This window comes from Hyperoodon ampullatus, assembly GCF_949752795.1.
Source record: "Hyperoodon ampullatus genome assembly, chromosome: 12".
NCBI classification, from domain to species: Eukaryota; Metazoa; Chordata; class Mammalia; order Artiodactyla; family Ziphiidae; genus Hyperoodon; species Hyperoodon ampullatus.
The window spans coordinates 47748162-47767229 of NC_136925.1; the positions used below are offsets into that span (position 1 = coordinate 47748162).

Genomic DNA, 19068 nt, shown 5'->3' on the forward strand with positions numbered 1-19068 from the left:
GAAGGAAAACAATGCAATCTAATCTCATGTGGGCCCAGGGTGCTGTTTAGTTGATGCATTATCAATGAGTCTAATTTCCTAGCTTCTACACTCCCTTCAAGAACTCAGGTCATCTCCATGTCCTCTGACACAAAGTCTACCCTCTATATTAACCCCACTCCTCAAGGTCCACTGGTATAGACACGTCCATTCTTAATTGTCTCACTTCACAGAGAGGCTATTTCTCTTCTTTTCCAACAGGAACTCTTCCACCTTGGCATCTGTTATCAACATTCTCCTATTTCTCCTTAGGAATTTGGTCCATTGTGCACCCATTCTGACATCTTCAATATCTCTAATTATTCTTTCCCTAGTCCTTTGTTGGGGTTATCTCATTCCCTTCTCTCTCTTCGTGGCAAAAATCACCTGAAAGCATTTGTTCATTCATTCATTCAATATGCCAGGGACCATGGCTGGTGCTACATATGCTACAGTGACACATTCAGATACATCCCTGCCTTCACAAAACTTACAGAGATATATAAAAAACATAGCAATATTCAAATTTGTGCTGAGAACAAAATGCTTTAAGCATGTATAAGAAGCGGTTGGAGGGAAAATATATTTAAGTTGAGACTTGATAAAATATTGATAAATAGGTGACTGGGGAGCAGGAAAAGAGAGCCAAGTATTCATCAGGCAAAGAGGACACTTTATGTAAAGAACCTATACCAGAAACAAGGTCTGACCTGCTTAACAACTGTAAGACACTATACCAAGACACAGCGTACAAGAGGGAGACTGGTAGGGCCCAGGGCTATATAATTAGGCAGGCTCTTTCACGTCACAGAAAATATTAAATTCTTATTTTAAAGACAATGAGATGGCATTAGTGGGTTTTAACCAAGTAAGAAAAATGACTGGATCTTCATTTTAAAAGGTTCATTCCTCCATACTATTAAGAATGGATTTGCAAGGCTGTGGAGCACCTGGAACTCTCACTCATTGGTAGTGGAAGTGTTAAATGGTACACACACTTGGGAGAACTTGGGTAGTTTCTTATAAGTTAAACATCTACACTATGAACCAAATGACCTAGAAATTCCACTATTAGGAATTTATCCAAGAGAAATAAAAACCTATGTATACAAAATAAAGTCTAGTACAAGAATGTTCACAGCAGCCTTATTCATAATTTTCCCAAACTGCAAACAATCCAAATATCCACTAACAGGACAATAGATACATTGTGAGGGATCTATATAATGGAATGCAACTCAGGGATAGATAGGAACAGACTACTGATACGTGCAACAACATAAATAAATCTCAAAGATATTAAGGGAAAGAAAACACACACAAAAGAACATATATGGTATGACTCCATTTATACAAAGTCCAAGAAGACTCAGAACTAATCTATAGTGATAAAAAAGTGTGTTGAGGACCTCCCTGGTGGCGCAGTGGTTAGGAATCTGTCTGCCAGTGCAGGGGACACAGGTTTGAGCGCTGGTCCGGGAAGATCCCACATGACGCAGAGCAACTAAGCCCGTGTGCCACAACTACTGAGCCCGTGCTCTAGAGCCCATAAGCCACGACTACTGAGCCTGCGTGCCACAACTACCGAAGCCCATGCGCCTAGAGCCCATGCTCCGCAACAAGAGAAGCCACTGCAATGAGAAGCCCGCCCACCACAACGAAGAGTAGCCCCCACTCGCCGCAGCTAGAGAAAGCCCGCGTGCAGCAATGAAAACCCAATGCAGCCAAAAATAAATAAATAAATAATAAATAAAATTTATTTTAAAAAAATGTTTCAGGGAAGGGAAGAAGACTGACTAGAAAGAAGCACATGGGAACTTCTTGAATAACTGAAATGTTTATGATCTCATTTTAGATAGTGGTTATATGGGTATACAGTTGACCTTTGAACAACAAGGGGGTTGGGTTGCTGACCCTCCATGCAGTATACAACTTACAGTTGGCCCTCTGTATCTGCTTTTTCCTCCACATCCTCAGATCCTCAAATTGTGTAGTATTTACTACTGAATAAAATCTATGTATAAGTGACCTGCACAGTTAACCCATGTTGTTAAAGGGTCAACTGTATACTATTAGCAATATTCATAAAAACTGAACACCCAAGATCAGCACACTTGACTGTATGCAAATTATGCTTCAATCTTTAAAAGTATAATAAATAAAATACATAGAATTACAACAACAACAAAAGTGACTGGAGAGAACGGGAAAACAGGTAGACAGGGCAAGGGTGAATTCAGAGACACCAATGAAGAGGCCATTACAAAAGCTTTGCCAAGAGATAAGAATCTGGACTAGGCTGGTAGTGTTGGACAGGTCCTGTATATATTTAGAAGACAGGCTTGATTAACTTAGTAGAGTTTCTAGCATGAGTAACTGAATACACAGCAATGAACATTGAAGAAAATGTTTTATGTCGTTTGAGAACAGGGCAGTCAGAACGCAAAATAAGAACTGATTTTAGACATGAGAAGTCTGAAGTATTTTGAAGACATCCAATTAGGAGCTGTCTCATAGGTAGGTAACATATAAACTGATTTTATTAAGCAATAGACATGAAAAATAATAAAAGATGAGAAAAATATATTTTAAAAACCGCATCCACTGAATCTTCACAATTTTCACACTATCTTTTAATTAACAAGTTTCAGGTGAGAAAACATTTTAATCCCTCCTACTTATGTATGACCGATGGATATTTCCATAGCTCCCTCCAGATTGTGGTATTAGATAAAGCCCCAAAAATACACAAAAGAAACAAGAAACAGTACCTGTTTCAAGGTACTTTCAAGTTAGCCACAATAAAATACATCATGTAGCTGAGAAAGAGAAACCATGTAAAATTTGTCAGTTTTTTGGAAGATAAAAATTTTAGCTTGTGTGTGTGTGTGTGTGTACTGACTCAAAAATGTCAATGAGTTCTCAATTAATAGCTCCAAACCTGCCTACAGAAATCATGGTGACTGCCTCAAGATCACTTGAAGGGAAGGTTAGTTAATAGAATAATAAGCTGGGTATAACAAGAGAAATCTAAAACCAATTCTGCAACTAAGTAGTAGCTTAAGGATCTATGCCTCTTCAATAAATCAGGGCTAGCATGTATCCTTATCTTACTTGATCTTTAATGATACTATAATGGAATGAGATGAAGTCTGTGAAAATACTTTAATAAAGGCAGAAAGGTCAAATAAATGGACAGATGTATTGTGTATATAGAGGTATCTGGCTTTCAGCTACTTATTCTGAATCAAGGGCTTAAATAACGTGAAGTCATGTGCTTCTAAAAGAAGGACCACTTTCATTTCATTTACCAATCCTTCATATCCCACATTACAAAGATACAGGGCCCAAAAAGGAAAAGGAGAACAGTTATTGGTGCCACATCTCAGTGCAGAAAACTAACTTTAAAAAAAGCTTTACTATTACTTAGAAAGATATAATATAATACACAGTGGTATTTTTCTCTCTCAAAAAAAATGCCTGGATTTTTGTAGATAGCACAGGGTTTCTCAAAAGTTACTGTAAAACTAATCACTTCAATGTAAATAAAACCTGGTATGACACCTGGCATAGAGTAGATGACAAAAAAATCATATGTTGAAGGAATGCCCTTGACCCAATTCAACTTTATTAAAAATACCTACCTTTTCCTCCAGTTTCTTCTTCTCTTCACTAAATTGACTTATTCTTTGTTTTAGAAACTGATTGAGCTGTAAAACCTCTTTCTCAGTAGATGCAAGCTTTTGCTCAAGTTCCTCTTGCTGGGAATGGGATGTTGACTGGTCTGAAAATGGAGTCTGGAGGGAAGTATTCTCATATTGTGGCTATTCAGAAAGAAAAAAAAACATGGGTAAGACTTTAAAAGTTTGATCTGTCTTGAATAAATGGAAAGAAATTAGAAATGAGGTACAGTACAAAGAGTACAAATAGCCTTTAATGACAGACCTTGGCATAAATCCCAGCTCTCCTGCTTCCTAGTTATGTGCCATGATCAATTCAAATTGCTTACCATCAACAAGTTATGTAAAGTTCCTAGCACACAGCAGAAGCTTAATAAAAAGCAGTTATTATTTGGTTAAAAAGTACCATTAGAGTATAAAAAGTACATTATAAAGAAGTGAAATCTCAGGGGAAGTAAATAAGAACTAAAGAAATATTTCCTCACAGGTGATCATTTTTTAGCTAATATTAAACTCAGTAAGTAGTAATAGAGTGTTTCCCCTAACTAGAAACTAAGGTCCATGAAATCAGGAATTTCTGTCCATCTTAGTTGCTCTTATATCCCTATTTCATAGAACAGTGACTGGCACAAAATAAATGTTAAAAAATAATTGCTTAATGAATAAATGTATTATTCTTTTCATGAGCAAGGCTTTGAAGGAGAGTTAGACAAAATCTCTTCCCTCCCCTTCCCCCTGCAGCATTACAACCTGGAAGAGGAGGGCAGGAAATACAAATATTTCCTCAAACAAATTAGAATGTGATAAGAATGTGATACCAACAAAGTAATGTGAAAGTAAAGAAACAGATTATTTTTCTATTTACTAAGCACATATGTTAGGCATTGTGTACTGGGGAGTCAACAGTTAATAGAACAAGGTCCCACCAGTTTAATAAAGTGTCACACACAAAAAGACAACAAAAACTGCCTAAGTGCTAAGATAGTTGTATGTGTAGTAGCTATGGAAAGGCTTTATAGAAGTGAACTTGAACTAGGCCTTGAAGAACTCATACTTTTTCAAAAGGTAGAGATGCAATTCAAAAATTATATACACGGTATGGTACTGGCACAAAAACAGGCACATAAATCAGTGGCACAGAATAGAGAGCCCAGAAAAGAACCCATACTTATATGGTCAATTAATCTATGACATACGAGGCAATACAACAGGGGAAAAAACAGCTTCTTCAATAAATGGTGTTGGAAAAACTGGACAGCTACATGCAAAAGAATCAAACTGGATGCTTTCTCACACCATATAAAAAATAAACTCAAAATGGATTAAAGACTTAAAATGTAAGACCTGAAATCATAAAACTCCTAGAAGAAAACACAGGCAGTACACTCTTTGATATCAGTTTTGGCAATGTTTTTGGGATTATGTCTCCTCAGCAAGGGCAACAAAAGCAAAAATAAACAAATGGGACTAAATCAAACTAAAAAGCCTTTGCACTACGAAGGAAACTATCAACAACAGAAAGGCCACCTACTGAATGAGAGAAGATAATGGCAAATGATTTATCTGATAAGGGGTTAATATCCAAAATATACGAAGGACTCACAATTCAACATCAAAAAAAAAATTTAAAAATGGACAGAGGACCTGAAAAAACATTTTTGCAAAGAAGACATACAGATTGCCAACAGGCACATGAAAAGATGCTCAACATCACTAATCGTAGGGGAAATGCAAATCAAAACCACAGTGAGATACAACCTCACACCTATCAGAATGGCTATCATCAGAAAGACAACAAATAACAATAAAGTGTTGGCCAGGATGCAGAGAAAAAGAACCCTCGTGCGCTGTTAGTGGGATGCAAACTGGTGCAGCCACTATGGAAAACAGTAGGTCAGTTTCTCAAAAAATTAGAAATAGAGCTATTATATGATCAAGCAATTCCACTCCTGGGTATTTATCTGAAGAAAACAAAATCACTTAATTTGAAAAGATATATGCAACCCTATGTTCACTGCAGCAGTGAACAATAGCCAAGATATGGAAGCAACCTAAGTGCCTATCGATAGATGAATGTATAAAGAAGAGGTGATATCTATATCTATCTATCTATCCATCCAACAGAATATTACTCAGCTATAATATAAGATGAAATCTTGCTATCTGCCACAATATGGATGGAACTAGAGGGTATTATGCTAAGTGAAGTTAAGTCAGACAGAGAAAGACAAATACTATATGATTTTGCTTATACACGGAATTTAAAAAACAAAACAAATGAACAAACATAACAAAACAGAAACAGTCATAGATACATAGAACAAACAGGTGAGGGAGATGAAGAGGTACAAACTTCTAGTTACAAAATCAATGAGTCACAGGTATGAAATGTGCAGTGCGGGGAACATGGTCAATAATACTGGAATATCTTTGTATGGTGACAGGAGGTAACTAGACTTAGTGTGGTGACCATTCTGTCATGTATAGAAATACTGAATCAATATGCTGTGCACTAGGAACTAACATAATATTGTAGGTCAATTACACTTCAAAAACAAAAAAACAAACTCATAGAAAAAAAGAGATCAAATCTGTGGTTACCAGAGGCAGGGGTGGAAGAAGGGGAAGTGGATGAAGGGGGTCAAAAGGTACAAACCTCCAGTTAGAGGATAAATAAGTACTAGGGATGTAATGGACGACATGATAAACATAATTAACATTGCTGTATGTTATATATGAAAGTTGTTAAGAAAGTGAATCATAAGAATTCTCATCACAAGAAAAAATATGTTTTTTTCTTTTTCTTTTATTCTGTATTTGTATGAGATGGTGGATGCTCACTAAACTTACTGTGGTAATCATTTCATGATGCATGAAGGTTAAATCCTTACGCTATACACCTTAAATTTATACAGTGCTGTATGTCAATTTATATCTCCATAAAACTGGAAGGAAAAAAATTTTGATTATATAAACAGCATTTATCATGTGCATGGTATTTCAAAGATAACCGACTCAGGCACTGCCCTTTACAAACTCAAATTCTAATCAAAAGCATAAGAGAAACCCTTAGATAATTATATACAGGATACAATATAGTATGGCAGCCAAAGAAAAGCCATCTTCAGTACAAAGTGTTGGAAGTGGGGAGGATAGATGAAAAGGGCATGGGGCGAAGGAGGGAAAGGCTTTACTGGAAAGGTGGCTTTTCGGACAGACTTTGAAAATAAGGAGGATTCTGGCAGGAACAGAGAAAGGAAGAAAAGCATTCCAGAAAGAACATTTTAAAAAGGTAAAAGATGGAATATATGCACTGAGTACCCATAAAGTTTAGGTTATAAGAGGGGGGAATATAAGAGAAAATTAAAACATCTACGTGAGACCATACTTTAGAATCACAAGGTTCAGAATTCAACCTTAATTCATAGGAAATGGGAATCCGGTGATGGTTCTAGAACAAGAAAGTAACATGTTTAAGAAGTCTGTGAACTCTGTTTTGTAAATCTCTGTATTCCCTAGCACTTACCATAGTGTGTAAACTCTTAGTAACTTTAGATTAAAGGGAAAAGAAAAGAGGAAAAAGGACAAGAGAGAACTATAACAATTGGACGTAATGAACAAGATGAATTAAAGGATATGGTGAATGGATATGAATATATCACTTTAAGAAATTATCCTAACCTATTTAGCTGAAAAAACCAAGGAGCTGAACAAGAATACTGAGAACAGAAGGAAGAAACTCTGGAAGCAGAAATGAGAGGATTTAGAGAAAATTATTTTTTAAGGTGTGAATGGACAAGAAATGTTAAAGATAACTAAAGGTTCGAAATTCTGAGTCTAAGTAACAGGGAAGATCATATTCTGAGCAGAGGTAAGTAGGTCATGTGGGAGAACAGGTTTAAGCAAACGTACTTAATTACAATTAGAGCCTATTGATATTAAGATACAAATATATACGAACATCAGGCAAAGAGATGTGTCTAGAACCCAGAAAAATGGCCAGGATAGGCTAGGAAACTGTAAAAAAGTTAATAAAGATTTACAATTTCCCGTCAGGCATATAATGAGCTCAGAAATTGCCAACCTGTTTTACCAACAAGTGAAAAGCTGAACAAACTGAAAAATCAACAACTCTTCTTAGATCTGTCAGAGAAGTGAGGTTATCGGGCAAACTGCAACCCCCAAAATTGGAGAAACAGGAAAATACAGAAAATCACACCTACTGGAACAGAATTATCCATGGGAACCAGTGCTGAAGTAGGAAAACCAGAACTGTAATTGATGAATTTGTTGGAGGCTCAGAGTGAAGGTCTGAGAGTCAAAAACTCCAGGGGCACCCAGTCATAGGGGACACCCAATATTCTTGAATTATACCACTAGAAGCTCTACCAGGTCCTCACAATGAATCCCTTTGTGCTTCCAGCAGAGGGAGGAGAAAAGAAACCATTCTGAAATGCCAAAGCTCTATGTTCTTCTTAACAAGGCCTGTCAGGAGAAACTACTTTACCAGAGACTAACCTACCTAGAAGGGAACTAACGTACCTAGAAGGAAAAAATCCCAAACCAGCTCCCTCTAGCCTTCCACATGGGGGAAGGGTTAATATCCAACTCAGCTGCCTCTAGCCATCCTGTCCTACCTGAGGGTGGGAAAGAAAAAACTAAGAAGCACTGGTGAAGTTCAGAGTCCAGGAGCACAGGCTCACGAAAAGACTAAGTCAGAGGGCCAGAGAATGCTTCCCCTGCCCCACACCCTACCATGACATTACTAAAGGCCTATTTACCACATTTCCTTATATCAGTACATCTGGAGAGACTGAACAAGCATCAGAACTAGAGTCAGATATGTCACAAATGTTGGAATTATCAGAACAGACATTTTTAAAAACTATAACTAACATGCTTAAGGGCTTTACTGCTGAAGTAGACAACATTCAAGAACAGATGGATAATATAAGAACAGAGCTGGAAAGACTATAAAAGAAACTCTAGAGACAAAAAACACTGAAACAGAAACGAAGAATGTCTTTGATGTGGTTATCAGTAGACTGAACCTGGCGCAGGAACCAATCTGAGCTTGAGGATATGACAGAAGAAACTTCTAAAACTTAAGAGCAAAGAGGAAAAAGATTGGAAAAAATAGAACAGAATATCCAAGAGTTGTGAGATAACTACAAAAGTTGTAATATACATCTTATGGGAACACCACAAGGAAAAGAGAGAAAGAAAACAGCAATATTTTAAACAATATGATTTGAGAATTTCCCCCAAATGGTCACATACCACACCTCAGATCCAGGAAGCTCAGAGAACACCAAGCAGAATAAATGCCCAAAAACTACACTTAAGCATATCATATTCAAATTTTTGAAAATCAAAGATTAAAAAAATTGTGAAAGAAACGAGAGGAGAAAATACCTTACCTATAGACAGGAAAAGATAAGAGCTTTACACAACTTCTCAGAAACCATGCAAGCAAAAAGAGAGTGGACTGAAATATATGAAAGTCAGGCACTTTCTTTCCTATATAACAGCAATGAACAAGTGTAATTTGAAACTAAAAACACATTACCATTTACATTAGCACCCCCCAAAACATAATAGTATAAATCTAACAAAATGTGTATATATAAGATCTATACAAGGAATACTACAAAACTCTGATCAAAGATATCAAAGAAGGACAAAATAAATGAAGAGATATTCCCTGTTCATGGACAGACTCAGTATTGTCAAGATGTCAAGTTCTTCCCAACTTGATCTATAGACTCGATGCAATTTCAATAAAAATCCCAGCAAGTTATTTTGTGGATAGTGACAAGCTGATTCTAAAGTTTATATGGAAAAACAAAGGCTCCAGAATGGCCAACGTAATACTTAAGGAGATGAACCAACCAAGATGGAGGACTGACACCCTGACTTCAAGACTTACAGTAATCAAGAATGTGTGGTATTGGGGAAAGAACAAACAAACAGGTCAATGGAACAGAATGCAGAGCCCAGAAATAGATCCACACAAATACAGTCAACCAATCTACTGACAAGAGAGCAAAGGCAGTACAATGGAGCAAAAACAGTCTTTTCAACAAATGATACTGGAACAACTGAACATCCACATGTAAAAAAAGATTCTAGACACAGACCTTACACCCTCCACAAAAATGAACTAGAGATTTGTTCAAGATGGCGGAGGAGAAGGACGTGCTCTCACTCCCTCTTGTGAGAGCACCGGAATCACAAGTAACTGCTGAACAATCATCAACAGGAGGACACTGGAACTCACCAAAAAAGATACCCCACATTCAAAGACAAAGGAGAAGCCACAATGAGACCATAGGAGGGGCGCAATCACAATAAAATCAAATCTCGTAACTGCTGGGTGGGTGACTCACAAACTGGAGAACATTATACCACAGGAGTCTGCCCACTGGAGTGAAGGTTCTGAGCCCCACGTCAGGCTTCCCAACCTGAGGGTCTGGCAACGGAAGGAGGAATTACTAGAGAATCAGACTTTGAAGGCTAGCAGGATTTGATTACAGGACTTCGACAGACTGGGGGAAACAGAGACTCCACTCTTGGAGGGCTCACACAAAGTAGTGTGCGTATCGGGACCCAGGGGAAGGAGAAGTGACCCCATAGGAGACTGACCCAGACCTACGTGCTAGTGTTGGAGAATCTCCTGCAGAAGCGGGGGGTCTCGGAAGTACTCCTTGGCATGAGCCCTCCCAGAGTCCCTATTTACCCCACCAAAGAGCACAGGTAGGCTCCAGTGTTGGGTTGCCTCAGGCCAAACAACCAACAGGGAGGGAACCCAGTCCCACCCATCAGCAGACAAGTGGATTAAAGTTTTACTTAGCTCTGCCCACCAGAGCAACAGGCATCCCTATCCACCACCAGTCTCTCCCATCAGGAAACTTGCACAAGCCTCTTAGATAGCCTCACCCACCAGAGGGCAGAGAGCAGAAGTAAGAACTACAATCCTGCAGCCTGTGGAACAAAAACCACATTCACAGAAGGACAGACAAGAGGAAAAGGCAGAGGGCTATGTACCAGATGAAGGAACAAGATAAAACCCCAAAAAACAACTAAAGAAGTGGAGATAGGCAACCTTCCAGAAAAAGAATTCAGGATAATGATAGCGAAGATGATCCAGGACCTTGGAAAAAGAATGGAGGCAAAGATCGAGAAGATGCAACAAATGTTTAACAAAGACCTAGAAAATTAAAGCACAAACAAACAGAGGTGAACAATACAATAACTGAAATGAAAACTACACTAGAAGGAATCAATAGCAGAATAACTGAGGCAGAAGAAGAGATAAGTGACCTGGAAGACAGAATGGTGGAATTCACTGCTGCGGAACAGAATAAAGAAAAAAGAATGAAAAGAAATGAAGACAGCCTAAGAGACCTCTGGGACAACATTACACACAACAACATTTGCATTACAGGGGTCCCAGAAGGAGAAGAGAGACAGAAAGGACCCGAGAAAATATCTGAAGAGATTATACTCAAAAACTTCCCTAACATGGGAAAGGAAATGGCCACCCAAGTCCAGGGAGCACAGCAAGTCCATACAGGATAAACCCAAGGAGAAACACGCCGAGGCACATAGTAATCACACTGGCAAAAATTAAAGACAAAGAAAAATTATTGAGAGCAGCAAGGGAAAATGACAAATAACATACAAGGGAACTCCCATAAGGTTAACACCTGATTTCTCAGCAAAAACTCTACAAGCCAGAAGGGAGCGGAATGACATATTTAAAGTGATGAAATGCAAGAACATACAACCAAGATTACTCTAGCTGGCAAGGATCTCATTTAGACTCGATGGAGAAATTTTAAACTTTACAGACAAGCAAAAGCTAAGAGAATTCAGCACCACCAAACCAGCTCTACAACAAATGCTAAAAGAACTTCTCTATGTGGGAAACACAAGAGAAGAAAAGGACCTACAAAAACAAACCCCCAAAAATTAAGAAAATGGTTACAGGAACAAACATATCGATAATGACCTTAAATGTGAATGGATTAAATGCTCCAACCAAAAGACACAGACTGGCTGAATGGAAACAAAACCAAGACCCATATACACGCTGTCTACAAGAGACCCACTTCACACCTAGGGACACTTACAGACTGAAAGTGATGGAAAAAGATATTCCATGCAAATGGAAATCAAAAGAAAGCTGGAGTAGCAATTCTCATATCAGACAAAATAGACTTTAAAATAAAGACTATTAGAAGAGACAAAGAAGGACACTACATAATGATCAAGGGATCGATCCAGGAAGAAGATATAACAATTGTAAATATTTATGCACCCAACATAGGAGCACCTCAATACATAAGGCAAATACTAACAGCCATAAAAGGGGAAATCGACAGTAACACAATCATAGTAGGGGACTTTAACACCCCCCTTTCACCAATGGACAGATCATCCAAAATGAAAATAAATAAGGAAACACAAGCGTTAAATGATACATTAAACAAGATGGACTTAATTGATATTTACAGGACATTCCATCCAAAAACAACAGAATACACATTTTTCTCAAGTGCTCATGGAACATTCTCCAGGATAGATCATATCTTGGGTCACAAATCAAGCCGTGGTAAATTTAAGAAAATTGAAATTGTATCAAGTATCTTTTCTGACCACAGTGCTATGAGACTAGATATCAATTACAGGAAAAGATCTGTAAAAAATACAAACACATGGAGGCTAAACAATACACTACTTAATAACCAAGTGATCACTGAAGAAATCAAAGAGGAAATTTAAAAATACCTAGAAACAAATGACAATGGAGACACGACAACCCAAAACCTATGGGATGCAGCAAAAGCAGTTTTAAGAGGGAAGTTTATAGCAATACAATCCCACCTTAAGAAACAGGAAACAGGGCTTCCCTGGTGGCGCAGTGGTTGAGAGTCCGCCTGCCGATGCAGGGGATGCGGGTTCGTGCCCCGGTCTGGGAGGATCCCACGTGCCGCGGAGCGGCTGGGCCCGTGGGCCATGGCCGCTGGGCCTGCACGTCCGGAGCCTGTGCTCTGCAACGGGAGTGGCCACAGCGGTGAGAGGCCCGCATACCGCAAAAAAAAAAAAAAAAGAAACAGGAAACATCTCGAATAAACAACCTAACCTTGCACCTAAAGCAATTAGAGAAAGAAGGACAAAAACATCCCAAAGTTAGCAGAAGGAAAGAAATCATAAAAATCAGATCAGAAATAAATGAAAAAGAAATGAAGGAAACGATAGCAAAGATCAATAAAACTAAAAGCTGGTTCTTTGAGAAGATAAACAAAATTGATAAACCATTAGCCAGACTCATCAAGAAAATAAGGGAGAAGACTCAAATCAATAGAATTAGAAATGAAAAAGGAGAAGTAACAACTGACACTGCAGATATACAAAAGATCATGAGAGATTACTACAAGCAACTCTATGCCAATAAAATGGACAACCTGGAAGAAATGGACAAATTCTTAGAAATGCACAACCTGCCAAGACTGAATCAGGAAGAAATAGAAAATATGAACAGACCAATCACAAGCACTGAAATTGAAACTATGATAAAAAATCTTCCAACAAACAAAAGCCCAGGACCAGATGGCTTCACAGGCGAATTCTATCAAGCATTTAGAGAAGAGCTAACACCTATCCTTCTCAAACTCTTCCAAAATATAGCAGAGGGAGGAACACTCCCAAACTCATTCTACAAGGCCACCATCACCTTGATACCAAAACCAGACAAGGATGTCACAAAGAAAGAAAACTACAGGCCAATATCACTGATGAACATAGATGCCAAAATCCTCAACAAAATACTAGCAAACAGAATCCAACAGCACATTAAAAGGATCATACACCATGATCAAGTGGGGTTTATTCCAGGAATGCAAGGATTCTTCAATATACGCAAATCAATCAACGTGATACACCATATTAACAAGTTGAAGGAGAAAAACCATATGACCATCTCAATAGATGCAGAGAAAGCTTTCGACAAAATTCAACACCCATTTATGATAAAAACCTTGCAGAAAGTAGGCATAGAGGGAACTTTCCTCAACATAATAAAGGCCATATATGACAAACCCACAGCCAGCATCGTCCTCAATGGTGAAAAACTGAAACCATTTCCACTGAGATCAGGAACAAGACAAGGTTGCCCACTCTCACCACTCTTATTCAACATAGTTTTGGAAGTTTTAGCCACAGCAATCAGAGAAGAAAAGGAAATAAAAGGAATCCAAATCGGAAAAGAAGAAGTAAAGCTGTCACTGTTTGCAGATGACATGATACTATACATAGAGAATCCTGAAGATGCTACCAGAAAACTACTAGAGCTAATCAATGAATTTGGTAAAGTTGCAGGATACAAAATTAATGCACAGAAATCTCTGGCATTCCTATATACTAATGATGAAAAATCTGAAAGTGAAATCAAGGAAACACTCCCATTTACCACTGCAACAAAAAGAATAAAATATCTAGGAATAAACCTACCTAAGGAGACAAAAGACCTGTATGCAGAAAATGATAAGACACTGATGAAAGAAATTAAAGATGATACAAATAGATGGAGAGATGTAGCATGTTCTTGGATTGGAAGAATCAACATTGTGAAAATGACTCTACTACCCAAAGCAATCTACAGATTCAATGCAATCCCTAGCAAACTACCACTGGCATTTTTCACAGAACTAGAACAAAAAATTTCACAATTTGTATGGAAACACAAAAGACCCCGAATAGCCAAAGCAATCTTGAGAACGAAAAATGGAGCTGGAGGAATCAGGCTCCCTGACTTCAGACTATACTACAAAGCTACAGTAATCAAGACAGTATGGTACTGGCACAAAAACAGAAAGATAGATCAATGGAACAGGATAGAAAGCCCAGAGATAAACCCACGGACATATGGTCACCTTATCTTTGATAAAGGAGGCAGGAATGTACAGTGGAGAAAGGACAGTCTCTTCAATAAGTGGTGCTGGGAAAACTGGACAGGGACATGTAAAAGTATGAGATTAGATCACTCCCTAACACCATACACAAAAATAAGCTCAAAATGGATTAAAGACCTAAATGTAAGGCCAGACACTATCAAACTCTTAGAGGAAAACATAAGCAGAACACTCTATGACATAAATCACAGCAAGATCCTTTTTGACCCACCTCCTAGAGAAATGGAAATAAAGACAAAAATAAACACATGGGACCTAATGAAACTTCAAAGCTTTTGCACAGCAAAGGAAACCATAAACAAGACCAAAAGACAACCCTCAGAATGGGAGAAAATATTTGCAAATGAAGCAACTGACAAAGGATTAATCTCCAAAATTTATAAGCAGCTCATGCAGCTCAATAACAAAAAAACAAACAACCCAATCCAAAAATGGGCAGAAGACCTAAATAGACATTTCTCCACAGAAGATATACAGACTGCCAACAAACACATGAAAGGATGCTCAACATCTTTACTCATTAGAGAAATGCAAATCAAAACTACAATGAGATATCATCTCACACCAATCAGAATGGCCATCATCAAAAAATCTAGAAACAATAAATGCTGGAGAGGGTGTGGAAAAAAGGGAACCCTCTTGCACTGCTGGTGGGAATGTGAATTGGTACAGCCGCTATGGAGAACGGTATGGAGGTTCCTTAAAAAACTACAAATAGGGCTTCCCTGGTGGCGCAGTGGTTGAGAGTCCGCCTGCCGATGCAGGGGACACGGGTTCGTGCCCCTATCCCGGAGGATCCCACATGCCGCGGAGCGGCTGGGCCCGCGAGCCATGGCCGCGGAGCCTGTGCTCCGCAGCGGGAGAGGCCACAGCAGTGAGAGGCCCGCGTACAGCAAAAAAAAAAAAACTACAAATAGAACTACCATATGACCCAGCAATCCCACTACTAGGCATATACCCTGAGAAAACCATAATTCAAAAAGAGACATGTACCAAAATGTTCATAGCAGCCCTATTTACAATAGCCCGGAGATGGAAACAACCTAAGTGTCCATCATCGGATGAATGGGTAAAGAAGATGTGGCACATATATACAATGGAATATTACTCAGCCATAAAAAGAAATGAAATTGAGCTATTTGTAATGAGGTGGATGGACCTAGAGTCTGTCATACAGAGTGAAGTAAGTCAGAAAGAGAAAGACAAATACTGTATGCTGACACATATATATGGAATTTAAGAAAAAAAAATGTCATGAAGAACATAGGGGTAAGACAGAAATAAAGACACAGACCTACTTGAGAATGGACTTGAGGATATGGGGAGGGGGAAGGGTAAGCTGTGACAAAGCGAAAGAGAGGCATGGACATATATACACTACCAAACGTAAGGTAGATAGATAGTGGGAAGCAGCCGCAGAGCACAGGGAGATCAGCTGGGTGCTTTGTGACTGCCTGGAGGGGTGGGATGGGGAGGGTGGGAGAGAGGGAGATGCATGAGGGAAGGGATGTGGGAACAGATGTATATGTATGACTGATTCACTTTGTTATAAAGCAGAAACTAATAAAAAAAAATAAAAAAATTAAAAAAAAAAAAAAACTACAATGAGGTATCATCTCACACTGGTCAGAGTGGCCATCATCAAAAAATCTAGAAACAATAATTGCTGGAGAGTGTGTGGAGAAAAGGGAACACTCTTGCACTGTTGGTGGAAATGTAAATTGATACAGCCACTATGGAGAACAGTATGGAGGTTCCTTAAAAAACTACAAATAGAACTACCATATGACCCAGCAATCCCACTACTGGGCACATACCCTGAGAAAACCGTAATTCACAAAGAGTCGTGTACCAATATGTTCATTGCAGCTCTATTTACAATAGCCAGGACATGGAAGCAACCTAAGTGTCCATCAACAGATGAATGGATAAAGAAGATATGGCACATATATACAATGGAATATTACTCAGCCATAAAGAAAACGAAATTATGTTATTTGTAGTGAGGTGGATGGACCTGGAGTCTGTCATACAGAGTGAAGTCAGTCAGAAGGAGAAAAACAAATACCATATGCTAACACATATATATGGAATCTAAGAAAAAAAATGTCATGAAGAGCCTAGGGGTAGGACGGGAATAAAGACACAGACCTACTAGAGCATGGACTTGAGGATACAGGGAGGGGGAAGGGTAAGCTGTGACGAAGTGAGAGAGTGGCATGGACATATATACACTACCAAACGTAGGGTGGACAGCTAGTGGGAAGCAGTCGCATGGCACACGGAGATCACCTAGGTGGTTTGTGACCACCTAGAAGGGTGGGATAGGGAGGGTGGGAGGGAGGGAGACACAAGAGGGAAGAGATATGGGAACATATGTATATGTATAACTGATTCACTTTGTTGTAAAGGAGAAATTACCACACCATTGTAAAGTAATTATACTCCAATAAAGATATTTAAAAAAAAAAAAAAACTTGGTTGGTGGGAATGTAAATTGGCGTGACCACTACAGAAAACAATATGAAGCCTCTTCAAAAAAATAAAAGACAAATCTACCATGTGATCCAGCAATTCCATCTCTGGGCATATACTCAAAGAAAATTGGATTTCTACAAGATACATGCACCCCCCCCATGGTTATCGCAGCATTATTCACAACAGCCAAGGTATGGAAACAGCCCAGTACCCATCAACAGATGAATCGACAAAAGATGTAACACACAATGGAATATTACTCAGCCATGAGAAAGGAGGGTATCTTCCATTTGAGACAACATGGGTAGACCTTGAGCACATTATGCTAAGTGAGATAAATCAGAGAAAGGTAAGTATTGTATGATACCATTTATATGTGGAATCTAAAATGTTAAACCTGTAAAAAACATAAGAGTACCTCCTTACCAGGGATGGGCGGTGGCGAGCTCCCACAGGGGATAAGAGTGATGGTGTTTAAGGGTAAAACTTTAACAAGTAGTAAATATGCCATAAAACCTAATGCACAGTGTAATGAATACAGACAATTATATCGTACTATATATAAGTTATGTAATGTGATAAATACCACTACAATAGCAATCATATTACATACAAATGTATCAAAGTAACATGCCACACACCTTAAACTTACACCATATTACATGTCAAATCTGTTCAATGAAAAAGTGAAGAAAAATAAAAACACTATTCACATGCCAAAATAATTCCTTCACTAAAGAAAATTTTATTATCTTATTAGTTTTTTCTCCTAAACTTTTGCTGTTTTATCCACTCTCTGTATCAATCTCCTGGAAAAAAGTTTATCTTATATATTTATCATATCCATTTAGTACTTAGGGTTTTCCCTGTATTTCCTTTTATTAATTGCACTTATCTTTTAAAATGAATTTCTCAACAATATTTTAATTCCCCACATAATTTAAAATTCTTCTAATATTTTTAGCAGCCCATTTTCCATACCTTTCCAGATATTTCTATCTGTCCTTGCGACTGACATAGAGAGCCCTCTTCTGGCCTGATGCTGTGTCAAAAAACATTTTCTTCAGCTTGCAGATAATGTAAGTTTTAAATGGTTTTGGTAATATAATAATAATTGTATAATTCAAGTAAAACCTTTATTCAGAATAATAAAGTTATACGGAGAAACTGCATGGTTCTATTAAAATACCCTTATCAAAGCAACTTATACTACTTAAGTAGTATAGAAATACCACTTTCGAATAACTGTACACTATTAATCTCAGTATGACAAAGCCTTGCTATCATGTGATGGAACTTGAAGATGAAACCACATAATAACAAGGTATTTGATACACTAGTAACTGAAGTATGATAAACAAGCTGGAATCTCTGTTAAGTGCCTCTGCCTCAAATAAGTCTGATAGTTATTTGGTCTTTAATATGTCCCGATTTTAATATAACAATGCCTTTAATAAAACTACAAGTTTGAAAATATAGTGGGGGAAAAATTCCACTTAAATTGATTTTTTTTAATTCTAGGAATAAAGATGTTAATGAAAGTGACCAAACAAAAGTACATACCACCATTAAGTAATTTGCCAATAGTTTTTCTTCTTTTTGTAAATAAACAAGCCAGTTATAAAGTGTACATAGAAATATATAAAAACAAATATTAAGGACAATTCTTAAAAACAGTAATAATTTGAGAAAGTAGTCCTTCCAGCCATATAAATTTTGTTATGAGGCATCATAGACCCTATGTCCGTGTTCCCATTAGACTGTACTCTCAAGGACAAAACGAATCTCGTTCACATTTCTATTCCTAGCACCTAGACGATGCCTAATCTATAGGAATCATAATAAATTTTAAAGGATTGGGTAAATGTGTTTACCTACATGGTCTCTCCCTTCATAGTTCGAGATTCAGGAAGGCA

The 19068-nt window shown here is 38.0% G+C and overlaps 1 protein-coding gene across 3 annotated transcripts in view; it reads right to left on the reverse strand.

The window, feature by feature from the left end:
* The window catches only part of CEP85L (centrosomal protein 85L), a gene marked incomplete at both ends in the record, with an annotated part of 151042 nt that overhangs the window by 35635 nt on the left and 96339 nt on the right, over positions 1–19068 (reverse strand). For all 3 annotated transcript variants that reach the window (XM_079716098.1, XM_079716099.1, XM_079716097.1), the window contains one exon: positions 3663–3842. In XM_079716098.1, coding sequence (XP_079572224.1) covers positions 3663–3842 — 180 coding nt within the window. The remainder of the gene's footprint in view (positions 1–3662; positions 3843–19068) is intronic.